General features: G+C 40.2%; 1 protein-coding gene across 4 annotated transcripts in view; it reads right to left on the bottom strand.

The window, feature by feature from the left end:
- The window catches only part of PPFIBP2 (PPFIA binding protein 2), a 113072-nt gene that overhangs the window by 35293 nt on the left and 51251 nt on the right, over positions 1-26528 (bottom strand). For 2 of the 4 annotated variants that reach the window (XM_083429172.1, XM_083429173.1), the window contains 6 exons: positions 19665-19757; positions 13627-13740; positions 6634-6765; positions 2888-2980; positions 2394-2502; positions 1053-1085 (listed from right to left, as the gene is read on the bottom strand). In XM_083429172.1, coding sequence (XP_083285298.1) covers positions 1053-1085; positions 2394-2502; positions 2888-2980; positions 6634-6765; positions 13627-13740; positions 19665-19757 — 574 coding nt within the window. Of the gene's footprint in view, positions 1-1052; positions 1086-2393; positions 2503-2887; positions 2981-6633; positions 6766-13626; positions 13741-19664; positions 19758-25806; positions 25836-26528 lie in introns of those variants that run through there. The other 2 variants (XM_083429175.1, XM_083429174.1) reach the window with 2 other exon arrangements.

A 26528-nucleotide genomic window follows, 5' to 3' on the forward strand; every position in this document is an offset into this window, starting at 1 on the left:
ATAGGTTGTACCCTTCAAAGAAAAAAACTTCTGGGAAGAAGTTGAAGTTTGTATGCGTTCATTAGATCATTTATTGTTTGCTGCAAATATGGAATTAACTTTAGAGCTAACAGTCTTTGGCTTGGGATGAAGATACAGCTGACTGAGAATGCAGGGACCGATTTGACTACAGCAGTTGTCCTAGCAACACACATTCCTAGGTGTTCTAAACAAAACTATCCCAAATCTTAGGCATTTTTAAAATAGTGACAATTCAAAACAATAATTTGCAAAGATGGCAATGTGACACACAAGGAAAAGAAGAATAGTGTTGCAAAAATATTAGTACAGGGAGGGGGAGAATTAGTATTCAGTAGTTGTTGTTTTTTTAAAATAAAGTTTAGATTATCACAGCTGTACTGCAAATCTAGTGATGGGAGTGATCCAATTAGTGGGTTATGTGTTTTAATGATATTTTAGCAGGCAGTGGCATTTCCACATAGATGTGGCATGGACAGACACAGTTTTTGCTTTTCTTAAAGCCACACTTAACAACAAGCAAGGCACAAGCACCCAGTCAGATTTAAAGGAGGAAAAAAGACTTTTAAAAGAGCTATGTCAAGGTTTTCTCACTTTTATGAAGACGTCTTCAAAAAGAAGGTATATCCACAATTAAGATAGAAATATTTAAAATGCTAAGTCTTGAAGGTTTGGAATAAAATCCCCCTTTTCAAAAAGGGTGGGGGTAAAAGCTGTGCACGAGGAATGCATCTTTTGTATACTTTTGTGGTTTTAAATATACAAATGTCTATTCTGGAGTCCACCAACTTTGACAGACCTCTTTAATGCCCATTTTCTTTTCACTTACGCAACACTGGAGATTTTGTGTGAGATAATAAATCTGACTGTATTAAAGCCATTCTGTCTGCTGTAAGCAATGAGATATTCATCCCGCATGTTACGATTCAGCAGTCAACTACAGAGCCAACATTGAATGATTATTGCTGCAGAAGAAGTGCACTTTAGGTATAATTTGTGTGTGAAAAGTAAGAAAGCGAAATCTTGGGGCTTACGTTTTTCTTTTAGCCTTCGCCTATACACTTCCTCTATGGTGCGAAATGAAGAGAGTCAAATAAGGTATGCAGAAAGAACACAGATTAGAGACTGTATGCAATTTCATCAGAATAGGCATTCAGAAATAAAAGATACAATTTGAGATGACCGCTGATCTCTATCAGTGTTCAAACGTTGACAAGGAGGGTGATAAAGAAATGCAACAGACTCCATTTTTGGCTCATTAAGAGTAAACATCTTCGAATGTACATTCACTCAACACTATCAGGTTTAATGGGGCTTATAAATACTACTGAGTATTTAGAATGGCAACCCAAGGCATCTCAAATATTTGAACCTTCCTCCTTTTGGAATCACTGGACTTCAGCAGGAAACAAGCTTGCTAACATTCCCCAGTTACTGTTAGAGAAATAGTAACACATGCAAACCCTATTATACCAAACATGCATAGACACTACAAACAATGGAAACCAAAGCTCAAGGCTATATAAACAAACAACATAATATCTAATGTGTGTCAATACACCTTTGAACGGATCTCACCTACAAAGAGGTTCTCAAAGTAACAAATGGATTGATTTCTACTAGAGAGAGCCAGCCATTCATACATGAAATGGTAGGCTGAAGGATTATCATACTGGATTGTCAAAGCTCAGTCATCACTTTGGTAAGAGATAGCCTTAATAAATGCTGCACATTGCAAATAGCTGTTCATATTTGACCAGTATAGCCTGCTACTCATATTAACCATTTATTGAAAGCAATCCCTTGCAGAGCTGAAATTCATAGCACTGCATAGAATTGCCCTATGAAGTCCTGACATTGATAGAATAGCAAGGGGAAGGGGAACAGTAAAAAGATAGAGAGAAAGGTAAGATTTATTATCTGTTTTTTATTATTAAAAAAACAACCAGACTCCATATGTTTGACATTAAAGCCACTCTTGGACTTCTACCTGGGTGACCTAGGCTAAAAGCTCGTCGCTCCTCCAGTAAAATGGGTTATGTGGATTATAGTATTTATTGTATACAGAACTGTATGCTTAAATGTACTATATAACAGATAATAATAAGATTAGGATACAGGGATAAAACTGTGGTGTCGATTTAGGAATGCTTTAAAAGAAACTTTCATAAAAAGAGCAATCACATTTTGGATAACTGAGAAAAAAATAGTCCACAGAGGATTACAAAACAATCTCTTTGGGACTTACACTTCCTGGAAAATATTTCCCCTAAATGTAATAAGCCATACCCCATTCTCCATTTGAGAATGGATAACAGTAACAGAACTGAAGACAAAACATTTTGATAGCAACTTTGCTATTCCCCCATCATTACCTCTTTCTGCAATTTCATTATTTCCCGATGTCCTCGAGATTTGACTCTGTAATCGTTCAATCTCCGAGTCTTTTAGAGCTAACTGTTCCTGAAGCTGTGCGATTTCAGCCTGAAAGAACAGATTAACATTAGCTTTCTTTTCATCTCTAATCCAAAAAAGTTAAATTACAAAGAACCACTATAGATTATTTTCTCTAATGCATGTTAGAAACACAAAAACTTCAGACAAAGCATTTTTATGCTGTTATTGTTTTTTGCACACTGCACCCAAATCTTCTCTTGCCCTTTGCTCCTTGACACCCACAACTTTTATTGCCAGCCAAACCAGAAACACAGCAAAACGATGGATGTAAGTATATTCCCTTTGGGGAGGTGAGAAAACTTGTCTAGGACCACATGACATTTTAAAGGAATTGCAGGCCTCTTTTGAGTTTACACTGCATGACAAACTTGGGTTGTTTCTGCATAATATGTGAAATGGTTGTGTGGCTTACTTTGGTTGCTTTCAGTTTCCATTCATACTGGGTTCTTTCATTTTCCAGCTCTTCAACCTTAATTTTTAGGTGTTTTAGTTCCTGTAATAAGTTCTGCAGAGGGGGAGGGGAGAGAGAAAACACATTTACTCGTGAAACTGGACACGTGGGTGAAACTGTCAAGTGACTGCACCCATCTCAATAAAATAAAATTACCCCAGGACTGCTGATAGAGAGCAATCTTTAACAATCTTGTTAAAATGAACTCTCTTTTACTAATAACCCCAGACAGCTGTCAAAGGAAAGAACAATCTTGAAGGTCTAACTAATCACAGTGATTTGAAGCCATGGTTTTAACTGGCTTTGCAAACCAAAGTTTTGAAGGCATGTTTCATCAGCATCAACTGCAGAACATGTAGCCAGCATGATGCCAAAGAACCACATAGCCAATCAGATTTGCCTATGTGGTAAAGAGAGTCAGGGACACTAGCTTATGGGGGTTGAGCTGTTTTGGGCCCCCTATATTCTTTGGGAGTTTCCTCCTCAATGCTGAGGGGACAGAGGAGGTTAAGCGTGCTGCAGCTTCATTGGCCAGCATCTCCTCCTGCCATGGAAGGAGGCTGAGCACGAGAGAGGAAGTGCCGAGCCGAGCAGCGCACTCAGCCTCCTTCCGACAATGTGACGTCATGAACATGATGTTACATGCATGCAACGCCAGGCCCCTTTCATCTTTGGTGCAAGTTGGTGCCTTTGAATAGAATCAAAAGCTTCATGCTTTGTTGCTGCTTTTTAAAAACTGTCTCATTTTTTAAACTGTCTCATTTCAATGCTCTGTCTCTGAGACACCACTGACAATTTTTATGTCATCTGAGGAACTGCTTTAAATCTGGCATACAAGTTTGAATCAGTGAGTGGTACACACACAAAATTCTCCAGAGCAGCTGATTCTGCTAGTTAAATGGATGAACCACACAAGTGATTTTTATATCCTTCCCTTTCTGAATAGGAGTTCAATGCAGTTCAGAAACTAGATTTCCGACTGCTTGAACTGTTCAGAACTATTTTCTTAACAGCACTTTTCTCAGGAACCACAATCACGTCATGTTCTTTTGTGTTTATATGTGCTTGCAGATGAAATCTTTTGGGTCTCTCTCTTCCAGACTGGCTATTATTATTTATTAAATCTGTATACCACCCTTCATTCAAAGATTACATGGTGGTTCACAACATAGGATGTGTTCTTCTGTCATTGTTGGGCAACCAATATCTGGAACACACTTAAAGGAAGGTAATGGCACAGAAGAGAAAGCCACTACAATTTTCTTTAAAAAAAAAAAAAATTCAAACATGAACTGATTAAAAACGTATTACTGTATCTCCAAAATGTGATTCTACAAAATTCAGAAGACAACACGGCAACATGAACAAACCAAGCTGCTAGTAAGTCTTTAAACGAGCTTATGTTAGGCATACCACTGTCATTCCTCTTCTGTTCAACTTCATCAGCTTAACCAAAGTAGCTTTCAGCCTGACATGTGAAGTGGTTTCTGATCAAACACAGCAAAGGTTTGTTCTATAAATTCCAGAAAGCTTTCACTGAAGTGCTTGTTATGCAGGGTAAGCAATCAAAATTTATGGGGTTTAAACAAAGAAACACACGACAGAGCATTCACCATGCCTCTCCCCCTTCATTTGATCCTATTAGAATGCACACAATAAGCAAAAATCATATGCCTATGATTTTAAGACACTCCAAAGCTCATTTTCCTAAATGAAAGCCTGCAGCCAAAAATATACATGGCCCTGAGGGAAGGGGGTGGTTTGTTTGTTTTTAATAGGGTGTTAATATAAAACAGGAAAGTTCTAAATGCAAGTTGTCTATTAAATATATTAAATAACTTATTCCAATTAAAAAAAAACACACCACTAATTGCTAAACGTAACAATCCTTTATTGCCCTTGGGTGCTGTAGAAAATCAGGTTTACTATATTGAGCAGTTACGTGGAACACTTTCTGAATTCTTTCCCCTCATAGCCACCCAAAATGGCTGCATATAAATTTATGATGACGATGATGATTTCATGAGGCAAGAGTGCTAACTTCTTGAAATGAAGAGACCTAGATTACCCCTCTCTCCCTGAGAGGTCCCTGGGTCTATCCTTATATGTCTTTTCATGATCCATATATATATATAAATATTTTTCAGTTTAGCAATAATCACATGTAAATCAGTACATACTCAATTTGACTTCCCCCCTCCTATACTGAAAGTCTATCCTTTTTTCTGGGCGTTAGCAAACCTTCCACGTATGTAATGTGAGAGACAAAGAACAACAAAGAATAACCATGTAACCCACAATCAAGGTGCCTACCTGCATTTATCCAACCAGACCATCACCAAAGCACCCCATAATAGATACAAAAGACTGTTGAACACCATGATAAGTATCTTGTATGTTAGGCCAACTTAGCTGCAGCACAATTTAAGCAGCTCTCCTAATTTTACATGGAGCAACTCCTGAGAAAATCATTCCAAACAGGAGTCAAAACTGATTTACAACTGGGAGATAAAGCACATGTTTACTTGGTCTGGATGAAAGCATGCTGGGCCAAGACAAGCAAAAATTTCCTGTTGGTTTCTTAAACACAGCACTCTGTCTAGTGAAAGCTACACAAATTAATGCCAATTGATCACAGCAAGCTCCAGTTAGTAGTTTAGTTTGGTCTCTGAAAGGGGGCAATGCACAAACTCAGGCCAAAATTTACTTCTCATACATCACACTGAGTGCAATTCTTCCAAACAGGGACCTCTGTCACCGAGTCAATGCTATCTTGAGGACCGACTGCTGCCATATTTGGCTTCCTACTGTGGGATTTTCTTTCCTGGATTTTACTATTAATGTCCAGCTGCAGTCTACACATTTGTTCTTGTAGTTCACTGATCAGGTTCACTACTGACTACACAAGAGGAAGAGAGAAAATTAAGACCGAAGGAAACATGGAATGAAGTCAAAACAAACAAACAAATGACTGAGCACCTATGCGATAAGAAGAGTGAGTTTGAGTGGTCACAACAATATGGTAGATGAGGTACATGGTAAAGTGTGTGTGTGTGTGTGTGTGTGCGTGCGCGCGCGCGCACACACACACACACACACACTTTGTTTGCTCCCAGTCATATTTGGAAAAACTGCTTAGCCAGAATATTCACCAGACTTCTAGCACCTGTGGCACACTTTTTTTCAGAGTTAAAATTAGGGAGCCCAGTCTACTCTTGCATCCAAAGATGTCTAGAGTGGAATGAACTTTCTCACTTGGAGACCACTTCGTGTTTATCTGTAAGGTGCTATTATGTGAATGTCTCCTCACTAGAACAAGGTTACCCAGAGCAGTGACTCATGCAGAGACAACAGCCTCTGTGGAGGTTGGGTAATTTTCTGCATCAGGAATAACTGAATTGTTCAACAAAGAGAGATGGCAGTTCACCTCGCCAGCTCTGGCAAAGACTGACCAGAAAGCAAAATTACCAGAGCTGTAAAGCTTGCAGAGACGAGCTTGGGATCCGTGCTGCGTGAAAAGCAACTTGGAAATAGTTGGTAGAGACTAGCAAAGGGTGAAGAAGGAGCACAGCATTACCCTCCCATGCACCATGTCATGGCTGGAAACTGGACACTCGTGGCTAGATTTTAAACATCTACTTAGGAGATGGAGCATGTAGGTCTGTTCTCAGTGTCATGAATTCAAATGGCAACCAAGCAAGGCTCACCTCAGCTTTGTTCTGCTTCTCTTCATATTCACTTTGTTCCTTCTCCATCCCAACCAGCTTAATCTTCAGATCCGAAACTTCTGCCATTAGGTCCAATTTCTGAGTTTCCAGCAATGTTCGACTTAGCAGCTCCTGCAAAAATAGGAGTGTATGTGATATTTTTTATTCACGCAATTCCATGGCTGACAGAAAAAGTACTTCCTTCTCCAAATTTAACAATTTACAGGCAACACTTAACTGAATATAAATATTACATTAAGAGCCACATAGGCATTTTAAAAATGTTTTTGTTTATGGAAACATTTTACCCAAGTGTTCACTACCATTAAGCAAAGCAACCCTTCATAATTGTTTTTAGACCTGGGACAAAATAAAGACACCACAAGGCAAGGGATTTTCAAGTTTACTTGAGAATACAGAACAGGGGTCTTTTGCTGAGCCAGTGGAACAAATTCCTTACACAGCAATTGTTAGTACTGAGTGTGATTTGAAAGCTTAGCAATGAATTTTGCAGCTCTGCTTCTTAAACAATTGTGTATATGTATTCCCTGCATTATTTTTTAAAACCTGAAGTTGTCATGGGAGGCTGAAATATGGAGAAGGTGGCAGAAGGAGAAGTGCTTAACCCTTTCCCTCTGCTTAAGCCTCACTCCCTGTCCCCACTTTTCCATGCACAGGAGAAGACCTACTTGTATTCATATTGTTTCCTACTTGTGGTTGTGAAAAGAGATTTTGGAGGGAAGATTTTTAAGTGGCAAAATGGATAAGGCTGAAGGGTTAAGCAGTCTCACCTTCCTGCAGATCTGCTTATGGTCATATCCGACAAATTTCAGAGGCAGGATATGTATGGGATCCTACATATCAGACCTTTCTTTTAATTTTGTTTTTGAAACATCGTGCTGCGGGATGGATTCAAATGACATATCACAACATGATTGCTACAGATAATAGGCTGTAGCACTTTGTGCGAGCAGAATTACTTCTCCCCCAGCACACCCCCTAAATCTGTTCTGGGGTTTTCCCCAATACTCCAGAGCAGATTTTGGAGTGATGTGCGGGGCATGCATAAAGGAGGCAGGCAGGAAGTCCCCTTGCTCAAGTTGTTCTGCTCATGCAGTTTTCCAGTTCAGTGCTGCCCAATATAACTCTTAAGACTAATTCGTCGGCTGTGCTCCTATGTATTTTGGTAAATTTGCTCGTTTCTGGGCCAGATCTACTGGACAGAAAGTCATCTGGCACAACAAAGTCAGGCTTGCATTGGAATGTGCATTGGGCTTGTGCTAAATGTGTGTTCCAGAAGAGTTTATTTCCCAAACACAGGAAAGTAGTTTGCAGGCATATACAGAGTAGTGTTTGGTCCAGACTTTTAAAATCTTTTTTTTTTGTTTTGTTTTGTTTTTTGGAGCAGGGTGGGGCGAACCCATCAACCTAGAATAGTGGATTAAACTTTGGAGAGGAGGAGATCACAGAACTTGCAAAGGGTGGCGTGGCCTCAACTTTGAAGATGAGGTGGCTGAGGGTTTTCTCCCACACAAAATAAGAACTCTTGTTGCTTTAAGTGGTGGTTAGGCTGCCCTCAACAGCTTGGGAGTGCTCCCTATAAAACTGAAACAGAACTTTGTCATCTCTAATGCTTTATGTGCCTCAGGTTCCTAGCATACTAAACCCCCTTCAGTGGGGCAGGATGTCCTTTGACTGTGGAGGCAGATCATAGTCGTCACAGCAAGTTGTAATGGATAGCCTTATCTTTCATGAATTCATTCAATCCTCCCCTAAAGCCATCCAACTTGGTGGCCATCATTGCCTCCTCTGGGAACGACTTCCATAATTTAACTATGTGCCAAGAGAAAAAAAATGCTATCCCCTGTTGCCATCTCCAACATTGGTGTTCTGGGGTTTCTGGAGCAGCTCTATTGGACAGAAAGTCTCCAGGCTTGCAGTGAGAAACAATTTCCCTGGCACTCTTGAACAAAATTCTCCCAGTCATTAGTATTCCAGAAGCACACAGTTCCTGAACACAGAAAAGTAGCTTGTGGATATGTATAGAGCAGTGCTATATTAGTGAAGGAGAAGATTCCATATAGCCATGGCAGCTGATAGCTAAAGAGGCATGTAGTCCATGAATTTCTCCAATCCTGTTTTAAACTCTCACCCCCAAAATACCTCCCCTCTTAATCCCCAATTTATAAATACTGCTTGTGTGGTGTAGTGATACAGTGCACAAGCTGAAAGCTATTCTCCCCTCACTGCTATTTCACATTATCCAGGACTAAGTCTTGGCACTGAAAGCAGGATCTGGAGCTAACTGTTGAGAGTTTTGTCCCAAGTTAAGTATTTCTGAAGCCTGCATTAAAATGCAAATAGGCTTCAGCTAGAAAGCAAGAGCTCTAATCTTGAATTCAACACAGATGGATTTCGGTGTTATGCCACAAACAGTAAAGACAAACTTTGGATCTGGCTAGCAGTTATAAAAGGAAGCAAGCAGAGATCACCATCCAGAGCGTTAGAAAGACACTTCAAATCAGCACAAAAGTAAGAGATGCAAAATAGTTGGTGAACACATCTGTGGAATGTAACACAGAAATGTGTGAATAGGACTTACATACAACCCTTACTTAAAGTGACAATGCATGACACCCTTGCAACTTCCCTAACTTTTAGTTTTTAGAAAAGCAAACACCGATGTTATACTTCAGTGGTGCTGCTTTAACTTTAGCCAGATGAGACTTGTGGTCCAGAAAGTCTACTGAACTAAAAATTATCTGAAGCACAGCTTGAATAAAATGCCACAGTGCAGTTGCTAACATGTGGAAGTCATTATTTCCATCTTCAAGCAGATGCTTATGTTGAGCAGTTCATTAGTGGAATCTGACCCACTTTGTTATGGGGAAATTACAGAGTATTCCAGCGGTATGATGCAATTGGAAGGCAACTTGAATAAATACAGAGTTGTAAGAAGTAAAAGTACAGATTGTGTTATTGGTTTTGAAGTGAAAAGATAATACGTGTCATGTGCAGAGCTAATTTTGGCTACAAGAGTTTCAGGAGGATCTGTAAAAAGACAGTAGCAGAGACAGCCAGACAGAGTATAATCTATATTGTTTAGTACATTTATAAATAAGCATAACAAAATTTGGCAGTACACGATGCAACGTCTTTGTTTTATTCTGACTGCTATAAATCTGTCATTTACTACTGATCAAAGTAATTTGCAAGAAACACCCCCTCCAATTCTTTTCCTTTCTTATGAAAAAAAGAAGACCCAAATTCAAGGATCCAAAAATGCAAACCCCGCAGAAACTGTTAAAACAATGTCATATATTAAGTTTGCTTTGTCTTTAAAGCCATACTAATGTCTAAACCGCAACACAACAACCATATTGCACAAAGTTAACACATTGTGTTCAGTTTTCACACTGAAGTGCTGTTTAATCTTCCTGAAATCTAAGCATAAAATGAATTTGTAACAAAAAACAGCAGCACAGGCATATTTATGTTTTCTGGAAACTTGGAAATGGTGGCAGGGTTGAGGAATATTAGCTAGCTTGAATTGCAGTGTTGGTATAAGACCAAGGTATTCACCCAAAGAGAGTATTCACCTGGTAAGCGGAATTTACAATCCGTCACAAATCCCCACCATCCTGTTCCAAGATATTAAAAAGACAAAAGCAAGCAGGAACTCATGCTGTATAACAGAACATCCCAAAAGAATATTCCATTTAAACTCCACGACATTTAATACGTACTTTGTGGGAAATACACTGCTGAAAGTTGAAGCTGGTACAATCCATTCCTTCGTTAAAGCAATATGGAAACAAACAGGCTAGAGTCCTAACCAAAATTCAGCAAGAATCACACTAGGATGAGGGCGGCACTTTTTACAAGAGCTGTGTGTCAGCTGTGGTATAAATGGAATATTCGCTTAAGTTAAAACACAGCTGAGAATGTGGCTTCTTGCACCATTTCAAGATGACACAGTAAGAGGCAGAGGATTGCAGCCTTCCACTTCTCTGTTTACACACCGCGAGTCCAAAAAGAGAAGTTAGAAAGAAAGGAGAAGCATGCAACTTGCCAGGAGGGTGACTGTTTGAACACTTAGTCCCTGCAAAAAGAGCCAAAGACTGATTTCAGACATACCTCACCAGTGCTTAGACCCAGAACTTTCCTCAGTGCTGAAAGTGAGACCTCAAGCATAGCAAAAAAGGAAAAACGAGCATCACTGAACATGGGCACAGCACCTTCCTCTTACCACCCAGAAATCCTAACTAGCCTAAGACACCAAGGACTAAGGAACAGCACTTTCATATCAGAAAGCAGTATTTGGAAATTAAATAGAGCAAACATCCAAGACGGTGCTTATTCAACATTCTTTGTATCCTGCCTTTCCTCATGGCATGCAAGGCAGTGCACATCGGGTTCCCAGGCAGCCTTCCATCTAGACACTGAATTGACCCAGACCTGCTTAGTTTCAGCTGATGCAGCTGCCTCACGTGCTTTTGGATTATGAGCGAGACCAAATGGAAACAGAGCTGGATACCAAGTAAATTAGTCAATGGTTGTGATGATCAAAGATAGGGTAAGGCTATGACACACTGAAACCAAGGTTAGTGCACACTACTGAGAAGCTCTCACTCCCCTCCACTGCTCCTGCCACATGGCTGGGAAAGAAGTCAGAGCCCCAACCTTTACAGATAACCAGTTCTTTATGCTCATGAATGCATGTTGTCTGTGACATAGATGTGATGAAAGTGTCACCATTTGGACAGTAACATTTCAACATCAACTTTGTTGGACTGGTCATGTTGTGTGGATACCTGATTATCGTCTTCCAAAGCAACTATATTCCGAAGTTAAAAATGGAAAGTGTAATACTGGTGGTCAACAAAAGAGGTTTAAAGACTGTCTCAAGGCAATTTTTTAAAAATGTAGTATAAACACCAGCAATTGGGAAACACTTGCCTGCGAGCGCTCCAATTGGAGAACAGCCTTTACAAAAGGTGTTATGGGCTTTGAAGACACTCAAACTCAGGACGCAAGGGAGAAACTTGCTAAGAGGAAGGCATGCTTGGAGAATCCACAACGTAATCAACTCCCGCCCAGAAACCAATGTCTCCACTGTGGAAAGACGTGTGGATCCAGAATTGGCCTCCACAGTCACTTATGGACTCATTGTTAAAACTGTGTTTATGGAAGACAATTTTACCCGGCTATGAGTGATCGCCAAAGAAGAAGAAGACGACGACTAACATTTCGAGGATTGTGCAGTTTGTGCCTTTTTGTTTAGAGCACAAGAGCCCAGATTCAAGAACGCTCATGGCAAATGCCACAATTAAACTACACTCCAAAACCAACCTGATGTGCAATGAGAGTTGGCATGCTGAACCACAGTTTGTACTTGCAACACTGCACTCCAGGAAATACTTTGCCACTAGCATCTTTGAATCCATATAGCCAAGCCTGGAGACTATATATATCTATACACAGTATATATTTATAAACATATTGCTGGCAGTTGTATTTGATTATATGAGTCAGTCCTAACTTGAAGAATATCCCAACTAAAATGCCTGTGGAGATCTACTGTTGCTGTATGGAAGACAAACAGAAGATAAATTCTACCATGTATCAAATTGCGTGTAGGAATAATGATGCCTAACCTTTAGAGTGCTATACAAATATTCAAGCCGCCCCACCTACCTTATCTTGTAAGTTTTACATGCAAAGTACCATGCTGAGCGTGTCAGTATTGGTATCCTCATATTGCAGAGAGACCATGGCTTGCTTAGGGCTATCAAGCAACTTCAGGGCAGTAAAAGCAACATGCAATTTAGATACTTCATAAGAGAAGGTCATGGAGGGCTTATTCCTGGTTGTTGTTTTAATACAACTCACTAATTTAAATTAAATTTCCCTTGCAAATGATGATATTACCAAACACATTTTCACTAGTGTGCTTTTATGGGATGCTTCACATGTTCCAGAAAAACGTATTTTTGAAGCATGCTTGCCACATACTTTCTCCAGTATATGAATCATAAAACTGTAGAGTTGGAAGGGACAACCAGGGTCATGTAGTCCAACCCCCTGCAATGCAGGAAATTTTTGCCCAACGTGGAGCTTGAACCCTTGACCCTGAGATTAAAAGGTCTCATGCTCTACTGACTGAGCTATCCTCTAATTTATGTGAATGCAGGCGTATAGGTAACACATGCTTGGGGGCTTCAACACAGGGGCCAGCTCCCAGTGTTGGAGAAAAGCAATGGGGATCTCCTTGTGCCAGGATCCCAGAGTGTGATGTACTTCTAGAATCCCAAGATTATAGGCAGGCCTGGAAACTGCAAGGAACAAATCCTTCAGAGTTTTTTTATGTATTAACCGTTGCTTTTGTTCTACTCAGCAAGTCACTTCAAGTTGCAAAGACTGACCCCTCTTTGTCTGCTGCTTAAAGGTGGGATGAGCTAGGTCTACCATCCAACTGCTTTTGCGAGCAAATGGCTGCATATAAGGAGACCTTCAGACACAGGTGCTCAGTTAAAAATAATGAATATCAATTAAAACTCTTAAAACTTCCCAAATTCGATAAAATCACTCATTACTTAAACCTCAAACCAAACTCCGTGAAAACAGCTTCTGAGCCACCCATTTCATTAGTTTAACCTCTACAGCTATATAAAAAAAGAACATCTAACCAGTTTAACAGGTTTTCAGCCACATCCAGCCCTCTTGTTGACTTTTCTTTGTCACACTAATGAAGAATAACACACACAATGGTATCAATTTACACGCCTACTGGTCACAGCATTATATGCCTGATATATAGAACACCACACACCAGTCAAGAAAGCAAAAGCAACTCATAAAAATTGATTTGTAAGGAGGCTAGAGATATATCTAATTCCAGCCTATTTGTCTCGAGGGACTATAGAGCCAGATGTGTACATGGAGTCTGCTTATTCACAAAAATCTTCTTTATAAATCCCACACTCCTCCTACCTGTTGAAGCATCTCTTCGGTAGCATTAAGTTTCAGCTGGTGCCCCTCGAGGCAAACTTCTAGATCTCTGATCTTTTCTCCTTGGGCCTCCACCTGGTCTGTAAGGACGCTCACCTACAATTGAGGACAAAAAGGGAACAGTCATAAAAAGGAAATATTCCATACTTTAAGGGATAAAAGCCATTACTGTTAGCAACGAATCATAGCTATATGCACCCATCCACATGTGTTGGCCACTCTTCCTTATAGGGTGGTGGCATGGAATAATCTCTTCATGTTCTCTAACAGCCAGATAAAATAGATTTGGTTTAAAGGCAGCAACTAGCTGAACCAAGGTCATCTTGGTAAGGTTCATCTCCAAATAGGGATTTGAACCTACTCCTTCCCAGGCTTCAGTCCAACATACTCCGCACTACACAGGCTTTTTCTTTTTTTTTAATCCCCTCAAAGCATTCAACTAGTTACTAAATGACTTTAAAATGTCTTACTCTATTTTCAAAGTGACAGTTTGCTACTTACCTTAAGAAGTCACTACATCACACTTTGGAGAAGAAGAAAAATACCAGCAACATTTTAAAAAAATTAAAAAAAGAGGGATTTGGAAGGCTAGAAAAACAAACAAATGCTGACGTGAAAACAGAACACTGAAGATCATGTGCTAGCATTTACAGTAAATAATCCTTCAAAGGGAAAAAGCCCCTGAAGAATCCTGTTAATATTTTAAGTGGGCTTTGAGCACGCACAACCCTTTCAGCTTCTGCCAACACTTCTCTCCTTAGAAAGGGGGAAATGTAAGGGAAAGAGTCTTGTAGGAAGCCAACCAATTACCTTTCTCCTTACGAGAGCACGAGAACAGCTTACCTATCAACAAAGCTTTCTGTGACTGTTTAAAAAACGTAATATGCAAAAGACATGTTTTAACATTGGCAGTGCTCTGCTTTTCACAGGTTCAAAGTATTACAAGCTTAAACATGAATGCTAGAGTTTAAGCACTGAATTGTTGGGAATGAATTAGTAAGAATTCTCAGGGAGATCCAAGAATGGTGTCACCCCACAGCTACAGAAAACAACATGAACTCTTCGTTCTGTGCAAAGACATAAATAGCAGCGGAACCCAATGGTAGCTAATGTAATTGAAACAAACAAGCAAGCAAGCAGACTTTGTGTGCCTTCTGCAAATCTGGATTGTCAGAGGGTTCCCTGGGCTTCCTACCTCTCAGAACTAACACCTCCAGATTTCTTTTAACCAATTAAACCTGAATGCCGGAATAATCTGGACTGAAGAGCTTCAAGGACTTGATATTCTTTTCTGCCTCCTTCCTTGTTTGAGAAGTTTGCTAACATAAAAATTGGGAAAGAAATATTGCGGTGGTATGCGTCAGAGACACACCTTTTGTACTTCAGTAAAAGTACATAATTGTAGGTTTTTCCAAACAATCCAGATTTAGGGAGAAAGCAGTTGACTGTGTAGCAAAGCAAGCCCTGTCATATCTAAAACCAGCTGCCTTCTTTTTTTTTAAAAAAAAAAATGCTAACCTAGTTCTACTTTGCAAAGGAAGAATCACCTCTTGTGATTTATAAAGATTTTGCAAGCTGAAATAGAGACACCTCCACATTTTGAGATCATCCACATGCCAAGAGCCAGGATTTGTAGGCAGACAGGCTACAAGTTCTTTTAAAAAAAATAATATTGTTTTCACAACAGCATAAATAATTATAACACAAAATGAGTAAGATTATTAATTATAAGTGAGCAAAACCATTATCCCTTAATAATCACTTAACAATAATGTTACTAACCAAAAGCTCATTCAGAAGATTAATCTTCCTACCTGCTATAAAAGATAAAGCACCATTTCCATAAATTCCTTAATTTATCCCATAATAAATAAAACATATCTATTTTCCAAAATAGTGATTCACAAATACTACTCGATTTTAAATCCATAATGCTTGTTTGGTTTGAAATCCCTTACTATAATCAATAGATTTCTGCCATTTTCCAGTCTTGTCTCTTCTTTCTCAACCTCTGAAAAAATATGTTAAGCTGGCATCCCAGGTTTACCCCAACCCATTCTTTTTCTTTGGTATGGTTTGTAATCTCCAGCATTTAGCATAAAGAGTTCTAGCCGCATTGACTATATAGGAAACCAACTGTCATTTGACAGGCTGCTAATTCTTTCATAGGTCTGCAGAATTGGGGTGGCCAACATTAAGGCAAAGAGATGCCTGTGCCCAGCTCCATTACATCTAATGAATTGCATCTCTGCCAACTGAATGTTTTCCTGCTTTGTGTTGTATGGAATAGGCAAATAACCAACAATGGAAGCCTGTATGTCAAAACCTCATAGATAGTTATTACTTCTCAGAACTGAAATATGCTTTGTCCATGAAAGAGCAGACAATGTCGGGACTGGCTCTTCTGGATAGAATCTAGAAGGGATTTGCATTTAACTAGGAATTCTAGTTTCTTGCCATAGTTCCCATTTCTGAGCCCCAAAATGATGCCTGCTGCATTAAGAAATCATTTCATGGAGCTCGGATTCCAAGTGATGCCCACAACAGTTTTGGTTGGCCGCTACAATAGAGGAATGTTGAAGAGAGAGACACTTGATTTTGCAGAGTAGCCCTTCTTTCTGGGGCTATTTCAAAGGTGTCTCACCCAATCAGTCTAGGCAGATGTGAAAGATTCTTTCCCCAGTACTTTGCAAACGTCTATATGCACACAATGTTCACCTGCAATATGTAGCTGACTAGCCAGAAATATGGGGCAAACATGGGGCAAAGCTCTTGCACTAGAGTGAGCTTCCCAAGGCAGACTTTGAGAATTTCAGGGCTGAGCGGAGATTTAAACCCAAATCTCCTGTGTCCATTAGAAACAATGCCAACTAAATCACAATGACATTACTTATTTAGGAAGCCAATTATCCAAAGTTAAGAGTAATTATATATAAGCAGCTTTAGTCTGGAAAAGCAGCCAAGGGCAGTTTTGTCTCTTGGTAAGTAGGAATATATTTGGGGGTGATGCTGTGCTTGGGACAGCATAAAACCCTCTCTCCCACCTTCAGCAGACCTTTGAATAGAAACAAGGGAGACATTTTGTGGTACCCAGGGGAAGGGCCCCAAGTTCTCTGAAATGTGAGGGTGGTGGTGAATGTATTCTTTACTAACTTTGATACAGATTGGGCTGATTCTCTTATTCTTATTTTTAGCGGGCCCATTTCCCAAGTGTGTGTTGTCAAGCTGCCCCTTCATTTTAAAACAAGAGACAGAAAATAAAACACTAGTCCCTGGACCACCTCATTAACCAGTTACAAATCCCCCCCCCCCCCAAATCTACTAACAATTACCATCTGCCTCCTCATAATCTTTGGGTAGCATTTCAGCTCCACGAACGACTGTAAAAATGTTCACATATTAACATTTTGAACAGCCCTACTTGTGCAACCTGAAAAGGGGCATCATATTCTAGTTCGCAACCTACTTTACTGGTGGGCCAATTTCAGTCTTGCATGGTCTGTCTACTATTTTAATACATTGAGAATTCCCTGGGTCTACTGGTATATTGTTTATTTTTTCTTTAAAAAATGATCTATTAACTCAATATCGCTTAACAGTTATAATTAAGGCATAATCTATATTAAGTATGTATATATTCTTGCTTCAAATATTTCTATTCCCTTCATGCCTCTTGAGTAGTAAGTATAAACACCTATTAAGACAAAAGCTGGTCAAAAGGTCTGTGTCCTAGTAGTCATTACATCTTATACTAAAGCAATTAAACAAGCTATAAACATTACTGCAATAGTTTCTTAATGAACCATTTGCGATACTTGAATCACACAGAGATGCTGCAAGCACTGTAATATTCCCCTCGTAAAATACCCCTCATTTCACGGCTTTGGACAATGGCCCTAACTGGTGGTATGTATTATAATCAAATTCTTGAGAAAACCTGATGCATCAGCTTAACCGTGAAAGTTGCTTTGAAGCAATTAAGCAAATTATCCAAGCAATGCACATCAATTACCCACTGATTTCTGTATTTTTGATTAATGAACAAAATGCACAATTAAGCCAACTGCTCGTAACATGAACATCAAGGACACACACGTTGTTTTCTGTACTTTTGAATGGGTAAATAGATGTACAGGAACTGATAATACTCATGGAACTCACAACTATGATCAAATCAGATCATCTCTTCAGCTAATTGCCCTGAATATGCAATTCCAGTGCACAGGAAGGTAGAAATATTCATGAAAATAAGATACCTTATCTTACTGGGTTTATTTGGATTAAAACAGATGAACACTTCAAGCTTGCACACCACACATACATTTTATGTTCTTCCTGATCCTGAAGCTATGTGCATCTGTGTGATATTATTTTGCCATGTCCTGCTTTCCTTGCCCATTTATTCATAACTCAGCTATGAGCCGTTGCTTTCTGAGCAATGATGATGCTTCTGGGACTGCCCCATACTTCTCAGTCACAGTGCAGACTGCATGAGAGTATCCTGGTGAATTCTTTCACTCTCCTTCATTGCTTATTTTTGGGTGTTGGGGGGGGGGGAGAAAATAATTTCTGCATAACAATATAAAGAACACCCAAGACGCTGACTTAATTTCAACACACATTTCAGTCCGTGCAATAGAACACCAGTGCATCACAGTACACAGCTTGTGAGTTACATTCCCATAATGTAATTTTCGTGTTGGAAGGTAAGAGTGTAGACTGGACATTGTAACCAGCATAAGAAGCTGTTCTATTTTTCTAGAAAAAGAGGTGCTGAACATCTCCCTTTTTCTCTTAGAATGGCAAGGGCGCCCACTGAGAAGTGCCAGAGCTGAGCTTTGGTGAGCTCCAGCTGAAAAAAGCCCTGTACACAATACAGTACAGTAGTACCTTGGTTCTTGAACGGAATCCGTTCCAGAAATCCGTTTGACTTCTGAAAACATTAGAAAACCAAGGCATGGCTTCCGATTGGCTGCAGTAGCTTCCTGCACTCAATCGGAAGCAGCGTCGGATGTTCAGGTTCCAAAGAACGTTCACAAACCGGAACACTCACTTCTGGGTTTGGGGTGTTCAGGAGCCAAAACATTTGAGTCACAAGGGGTTTGAGAACCAAGGTATGACTGTATTCAAAAAGCCCATCACACAAATCTTTCCTTTCCTTCTCCTCTCTGTTTTAAGACTTTGGACCGAGAAGCTCTTTCTTCTTGGATAAAATGAGCACCACCAACCAAAACTGAACTCCCAAGTTTGAGAACAATTGTACATTTCATTTCAGTCAAAAGTAAGCAGGGGAACAAGAGGTGCTACCACCAAACTTTACAGCCTGGAGCGTCTCACTCAATTTCAATTTTTTTAGGCTATGCAAAATGGACTGATACTATTTTCCTACTGCTAAATGCTGAAATGAGCTTTGTCCCAGCTTTGAACGCATGTTCCTGGCAGAGATAGATAAAGAGAGAGGCAGCAGCCAAGCAGTTTCAAGACACCATTAAAGGTTATGGGGTCACACCAGGTCCCCCTTAGAAGTCAATAGCTCATTAGGGATGTGCTTTTTTTGTTACTGTTGCTGATGTGTAGCCAAATCCACAATCTATTTGACCCAGAAATTTAGAGTATATAGACCTAAGGTTTTCTGCTCTCTCAGTACTTAAATATTTTAATATATATGTATATTTAAAATATGTAGAATTTTCAGACAGGAAACTGAATTTAAAAATTGACACCAACAACTACAATAACTAACAGTTGCTACAATTAACCCCTGAGAAACATAGCACAAGACTTTTATTATATTTCAAATAACACTGTTAAAAGAATAAAGTGAATTCACCACCACACAGGCCAAGACCAAAATTCTTTCATATGAAGTAGGTACAGGGATTTTTTAAAATAGTCCTTGCCCTGAAAAGCAGAATATAAAATACATGATATAATGACATTCTATTCTCCTGCTTTTCACAATGAGCAACAAACACAGCAATAAATTCCAAATGCAAATGGCGATGCTATAAATTGCATACCTGAAGTATGAGAGACTCTTTGTCACCCTCTAGTCTTGTCAGGCGTTCTTGATAGGTTTCATTACTGGCAGAAGTATGGTGATTCACCTGGGACTAAAGAGAACAACAGGTTAAGATTACAAGTAATTGAAATGTGATTGTATTGCTAGATCTTGCCTAGAACTTCAAAGCACTGTGTAATCATCATAGCTATAAGAACATGCCACAATTGTATCACATAGCTTACAATTTTCTCAGCTGACAGTGCAGTCCTAACCATGTCTACTCCCAGGTAAATGGGGTTAGGACTGCAGACAAAGCCACAAACACTTTACAGGATTTTAAAATGAAATGTAAGTTGAAACCCCTTCAATTTTCTAGGATATAATCGTGGCAAAATGAAAACATCTTCCCATTCCCCCTCTTTACACCCATATATGAGAGAGAGAGAGAGAGAGAGAGAGAGAGAGAGAGAGAGAAGGGGGTGGTTAAGAGGGGAATTAATTGATCCCAGCTGTAAGGTCAGTCCACTGCCACCCATCCAACTCCAGCATATTTCTGGAATTCCACAAAAGACAAATCAGATCCAAAACTCAGTGAGCTGTCTGCTACTTATTACCCTCCTGCCTTCAAAACAGGAAATGCACATTTTTTAAATATGTAAAACAGACATATTTTCTAGTTCAGTTGCCTTTAAACCCCTGCATATCCCACCTATTCTTATCCTGGTCCTGCCATCGGCTGCTGTGGTGGGTGAGATACCAGGGCACAACAGGCAGAGACATCAGAACGAGGGAAGAGAACAGAAGAGAGAAGACACAGCTACGTTCTCTCATTGTACTGGGGATTTTTGATTTTTTTTAAGGTACGCATCCAGGCCTGCAAGGTGGCAATCCTACCGTGTTCTTCAGATTCACTGTTGACGAACAATTAATACACCCATTACTTCTTCCCATGCACTGGGAAAAGTATTGTACAGTATATGAAGAGTCAACAGTTCACCCTTATCACAACAAATGAAAATCAAGCAACAAGAGTGACACAGTTCCATGCAATTGCTGAATTCTTTATAAAGAACATTCCTTGCATTCCAGTATGTAGCAAAAAACATAGAACTCCCAGCACAGCTGAAGATGCCACAGCCAGGATTTGAAAGGTAAAATGAGTTAAAGGCAAAATTCAGATACTTATTGAGTATGTCAATGTAGATGCCACCTTTCCTCCAAGGAACTCAAGTTGCCATATATGGTACTCCTCTCTGCTCCATTTTATCCTCACAACCACCCTGCAGAGGATGTTAAGCTGAGACACAGGCCACCCAGCAAGTTTCATGGTTACTCACTTGAGCCTGTCCTCAAGTCAGTTTTGTGCAGGATCGAAAAGCAGCAACAGGCAGTGCCAAGAGGGCAGTATCTACATACTCTTACCTGGAAATAGAGTTATTTCCTTGCACAATGCTCTTTATGATCGGGATATAACTTTGCTCAGCATATTCCTGACCTCCGTTCATTAGGTATTGGGCTGACACATTTGACCCAGAAAGTCCATAATAGGATGAACCTCTAGGATAAAAGCCCCTTGGCACAACAGAAAGGTATCTTAAACAACTAGAAGAGCAGGTGTATTTTGTACATCGAAATAGGTTTTGCCTCTCTCAGGACAATTCATTAAATTCTGGATAAAGACTCATCCTGCATTAAGCCATAAATAGATAATGTATTACAATGCTTCCTGCTCTGATTAACGCTTCCAAAATATCTTGGGATGGAACTACATCAGCCAACATCCACATCAGACAGAGTAATCCAAGGAGAAAATATCAGCTCTGCCAAAACATCAGCTGCTTCGAGGTTTAATAAGAACAGACAAATGCAGTCCAGACAGGCTCACCTACTAAGCAAACAGCTGCTCTGTCTCAGACAGCATCTCTTAAGATACTGGCTCTCTTTATGGCAAACATAATGGGAAGATAAAAAAACATAGCAATATGCCCCAAGGGCACAGGCTTGTAGATTATGATGGAAGCAAGTGCTGTCACGGCTCCCCAAGAAGAACCTCCTGTGGTCATTCACCTGGTAAAGGATCACAAACCCCAGAAACATCTGGTTTTTGAACTTTTTAAAGTTTTGGCAGCCGTTCACTGGCTGTGTTTAAAGAATGTCATATTTGAAGTGTAGACATTTTCCTTGAGCAGTATGAGCTGCACAGTTATCCACACTTTTCCAAATTAACGTGAAAGCTTTCACATATGGCTTCGGAATTGCGTAGATTGTAGGAGGAGGTAGGGGAGCAGTGGACAACTGGAGCAACCATCCCAGGACCTAGAACTCAGAACTGGAACAAGGGGAGACTGCTATTGTTAAGTTGTGGGTTGACATAGCAGACGACATAGCGATTTCTCCAAAGCAGCTCTTTATTTTGTAAGCTGGAACAGAACTAAGCGGAGGAGCTCAGTCAGCCTGCTTATATAGAGCTCCAGAACAATGTAACTGTTGCCATTTTCTAAAACTATCCAATCACTGAACGTCACCTTTCGATCCTTCATTTGCATACAAAACTATCCAATCACTGAACGTCACTTTTCGATCCTTCATTTGCATAACTATCTACAGTATCCCCCTGCTGGCCCAGGGTGAGAACTTCAGTACATAACAGCTTTCAAGAGGCTCCAGAGACAATCTGGCGTGGGACAGGTTGCATAAAGTCAAAGACATGCCCTGGAGGACTCCAAGGTTATTCAGAAATGTGTTTACCTAGGCAGGTGAGAGAGACACTGCTCTCTAAGAACAGGGAGTACTGGGCATCTGCAGGACTGGCCCAAAACATTTTGCTGCCTGAAGGCTGAACAAAGCACCCAAGATGCATAGTGCCCAATGCTTGCCGAGTTATTTTGGCAGCACAAACGTGACTCGCGTGAGTGGAAATATAACAATATATTAAATATCTACAATCCACTGCGTTTTCAATACATCCAAAATCAGCTACCTGAGGTGGCTGCCTTACTCTGCACCTAAAAGTAGGACCTGGGTACCTAACACAAAGAGCCAATAAATTATGTGTGCCTGGTAGAAGCCTTTTCATCTCCAACTTAATGTGCAAGAAATTCTTTCCAAAAGCCTCTAAAACAATTCAAAGGGAAAACATAACTTAAGAGGGCCATGGTAGAGTTTTGTGGGGCATACTGCAATTTGTGTGTTGGGTGGACTGAGGGAGAAAGGTATATAAGGTTTCTGCAGTGTTCAGTGCTTTTTTAAAAAAAGAAAATAGATTTTTCTACTTCATTTATCACCCACCTTTCCTCCCACAAGGGGCTCAAAGGGACATACCCCCATTTTATACTCACAAATGACCATGGGAGGTAATTAGGAAGAAGATACAAAGCCTGTGCATTAATTTTGGGGGAAGTATTACAAGGTCTGAATGTAAAACGAATGTAAAAAGTAGAAGACCAGAGAGAAGAAATATGCCCCATGGTTTGCAGATGGAGGAGGGGACAATTTTTTACAACATTTTATGGGAACACAACATGGTAACAGGCTAAATGTGGAAGGAAGCAGGAAGGAGACATGCCAAGTTTCAACAACACTACTGGTAGCCTTAGGGACGCGAGTGGCGCTGTGGGTAAAACCTCAGCGCCTAGGACTTGCCGATCTCATGGTCGGCGGTTCGAATCCCCGCGGCGGGGTGCGCTCCCGTCGTTCGGTCCCAGCGCCTGCCAACCTAGCAGTTCGAAAGCACCCCTGGGTGCAAGTAGATAAATAGGGACCGCTTACCAGCGGGAAGGTAAACAGCGTTCCGTGTGCTGCGCTGGCTCACCAGATGCAGCTTGTCACGCTGGCCACGTGACCCGGAAGTGTCTGCGGACAGCGCTGGCTCCCGGCCTATAGAGTGAGATGAGCGCACAACTCTAGAGTCTGTCAAGACTGGCCAGTACAGGCAGGGGTACCTTTACCTTACTGGTAGCCTTGCATAGCCTTGTATGAACAACTGTCATGAAGAAGAACTCAAAAACATTCTTTCCTTAATTCAACTAAGCACAAACAAGGTTGGTCTTCCACACAGCACACATGCAGGAGTTCTTTGGTGAATTTACTCAGATTAGTTTCCTTTTTCTCCCAGGCTATTCACTGCTGCTATATCGCAAGGACTGGTTGCTTTGTTTATGTGAAGCCATTATATTCTATTTGAAATACTGAATAATAGCCATGTGATGATAAAAGCAACTGCTTGTGCAGAAAAGTGTAGCTGTTGAGACATGTTCAATGTATTCTGACTTTCTTTTAAATGCAAACTGGCAGATGGAAACAGAGCAGAGCCAACAAAATGTAGTCATCCAAGTATTTGTTCAGTAGCTCAGTCCTACAGACCATTTTGAAGACTTTGGATTTAGTTAATCTGCACTCATGTCTGGAAAAATATCAAGAAGAGAAAAACTAATGTCCATTGTTGCGGACCACTCATTTGAATGTGCCTATTACACGACCAATTTCTTCATATTACAGCAAGTACTGGATTTTAAAGAAATTTCTAGGTATACATCAACTTGTTTGTAATACTGATGCTTCCAGTGATGGGCTTACAGTATTTTAGATGTCCTGCTACATGCAAGAGCTCCATGATGGTGGTGGGGGGGGTGAAGTTATGCTAAGAGTCCTTTACAAAAAGTGAATGGAGCAGCACTCTGACGTATCATAGCCCAGGTTTCTGGATGTATCACAGGCCAATCATTGTTTAGAGCTCATGTACCCTTGGGTATCATCTGCTCAGAACTCAGCTTCATTAGTTTACTTCTGTCTCCAAAGGTATGACACACTCTTCAAGTGGAATCAGAGCCCAAACCATGACTTGCCAATGGTCTATCAATTCAGAGATAACAGAAAAGCTGAGAGTTTGAAAATCAGCTTTAAATTATGCTGGTTGAAAGGATTCTGGTTTATTCTTCCTTCCTTTTCTGCTTCAGATATTAAAACAAACTGTAACTTAGCTGAACAAACCATGGCTTCACATTAATAAAAGTATTACCATTATTCAAATCTGCAGTCTTATCCTGCTTACTAGAAGCCACAATTTCTTTAATGGAAAGGAGATCCATGGAAATGGACAAATGCATATATAAATTAAAACAAAGTAATGAAGTGCTTTTTGTGGCCAATTTACACCACCCCCTTAAATGAGAGTACACATATAACCAATCCCTCCTCTACTTGTCACCAAAGCCTCTTTGATAAGAGGAAAAAAAAAAAAGCAACCCTGCTTGCTTTATGATCAAAGAAAAGGGGAGGCTGTTTGTTTTGGCTCCAGTTACTTGTCCCTTTCGCATGCTGCCACATGACCAGTGCCCCAAGATCTCTTTTGACACTGGACTTTGAACAAGCCTCTTCTTGGTTGGAATTGCTTACAAGGAAGGGGTGTTTTGTCATGGACATTTGATAGGAGTGCTACAGAAATCATGAATGGCACTTTCACGCAAGTTCAAGTAGAGCAACCATAAGCCCTTAGAGTCTATGGCTTATAAAATGCAAGTGGGTTCAAAGGTTTGGGCAGCTGATCAACTGAGTATTTTAGCCACTTCATACTTTTACTCCTGCCTTACAACTCACCACTAAATCATTCAGCGAACCTGGCTCTGCACTCTTGCAATAACAAAACTGATGTTATGCCCGTTTCATTCCCTCATCCTGTGAAACTAGAGCCAGGTTTGGCACATGCAACTGAGAACTGACGGGAGCCCAGTTCAGTTCCTCACCCTTGCTGCTCCCCCCCCTCCCCAAGCATCTATTGGAGGAAGCAGTGCTTTTATTACCAGCCAAAAGAGCATCAGGTTACCACCGCAGTTGGTGCCCAAGCATGCAACAGCAATGGGATCATGTGGCATCAGAATGAATTCACTGCACAGTTTTCTGCAAATGTTTTAATTACTTATCAAAGGAGCTTGTGTGAGCACAATGGGAATCAAGTTTTTCCTGGGAGAAATGCAGAAGTGCCTGGAGCCCTTTTACTGCATTTCCTCATTTTATCCCCCACGGGACCACAACATAAGTTCTGTCTTTACTACATCCCTCCGCTGCCCCGACAACCATTCTTTAAGAATCACTATTCACAGGCATGTTGCAATCAGTGTACCGCACTTTTAAAACCCTCTAAATATAAAGAAGCTACTCACAGCTACTAACATTCCATCACACTTCCATTTCCTCAGAATAAGAGCAGAGACTCCACAGGCTGTTTTAACAGAGCACCGTGCACATATTTAGCAAACTGTGTTTGGATATAATCCCAATTACGCCCACAATCTTGAGAATGAGTTCTCCCACAAGAATGTTGCACAGTGTCAATGTCCTTTCTGCCACAGGAAACCAGAACTTAAGTTTGCAACCATAGTCCGGCTTTCTGAAAATTTGTTTAGCTGAAGAGAACAAATATTAAGATCAATTTAGTGCAAATGCTGTATGTCCTACTTACTATGGACTTCACCACTTAGCTTTGAAAATATATGATGCTAAATACGTAATCTAACCATTTACTTTTGGAGTCAAAATCTGACTTCCTACACAAATAATAAAATTTGCATTATTTTATCACTCAGATGCATATCCTTTAAAATATTAACTGCCATTTCTTGTCCTTTTGAGTCTCCAGAATGGCAGACCTGAGGCTGCTATCCTGTATCCACTTAGCTGGGAGTAAGGACCATTAGGCTCAATGAGCTTTGCTTATAAGTAGACATTCATAATATTGCACAGTGAAACAAACTTCCTCAGTGCAAAAACTCAACTATGTAATCCCAGTTCATTTAAACTTCACTTTTGTCATTAATAGAGCCAATGATAAATACTGCACTTTGCCAAGGCTGTATATTATTTTCCTTAGTACACAAAGGCACTT

Source organism: Podarcis tiliguerta, assembly GCF_965153285.1.
Source record: "Podarcis tiliguerta genome assembly, chromosome: 1".
Lineage (NCBI taxonomy): Eukaryota > Metazoa > Chordata > Lepidosauria > Squamata > Lacertidae > Podarcis > Podarcis tiliguerta.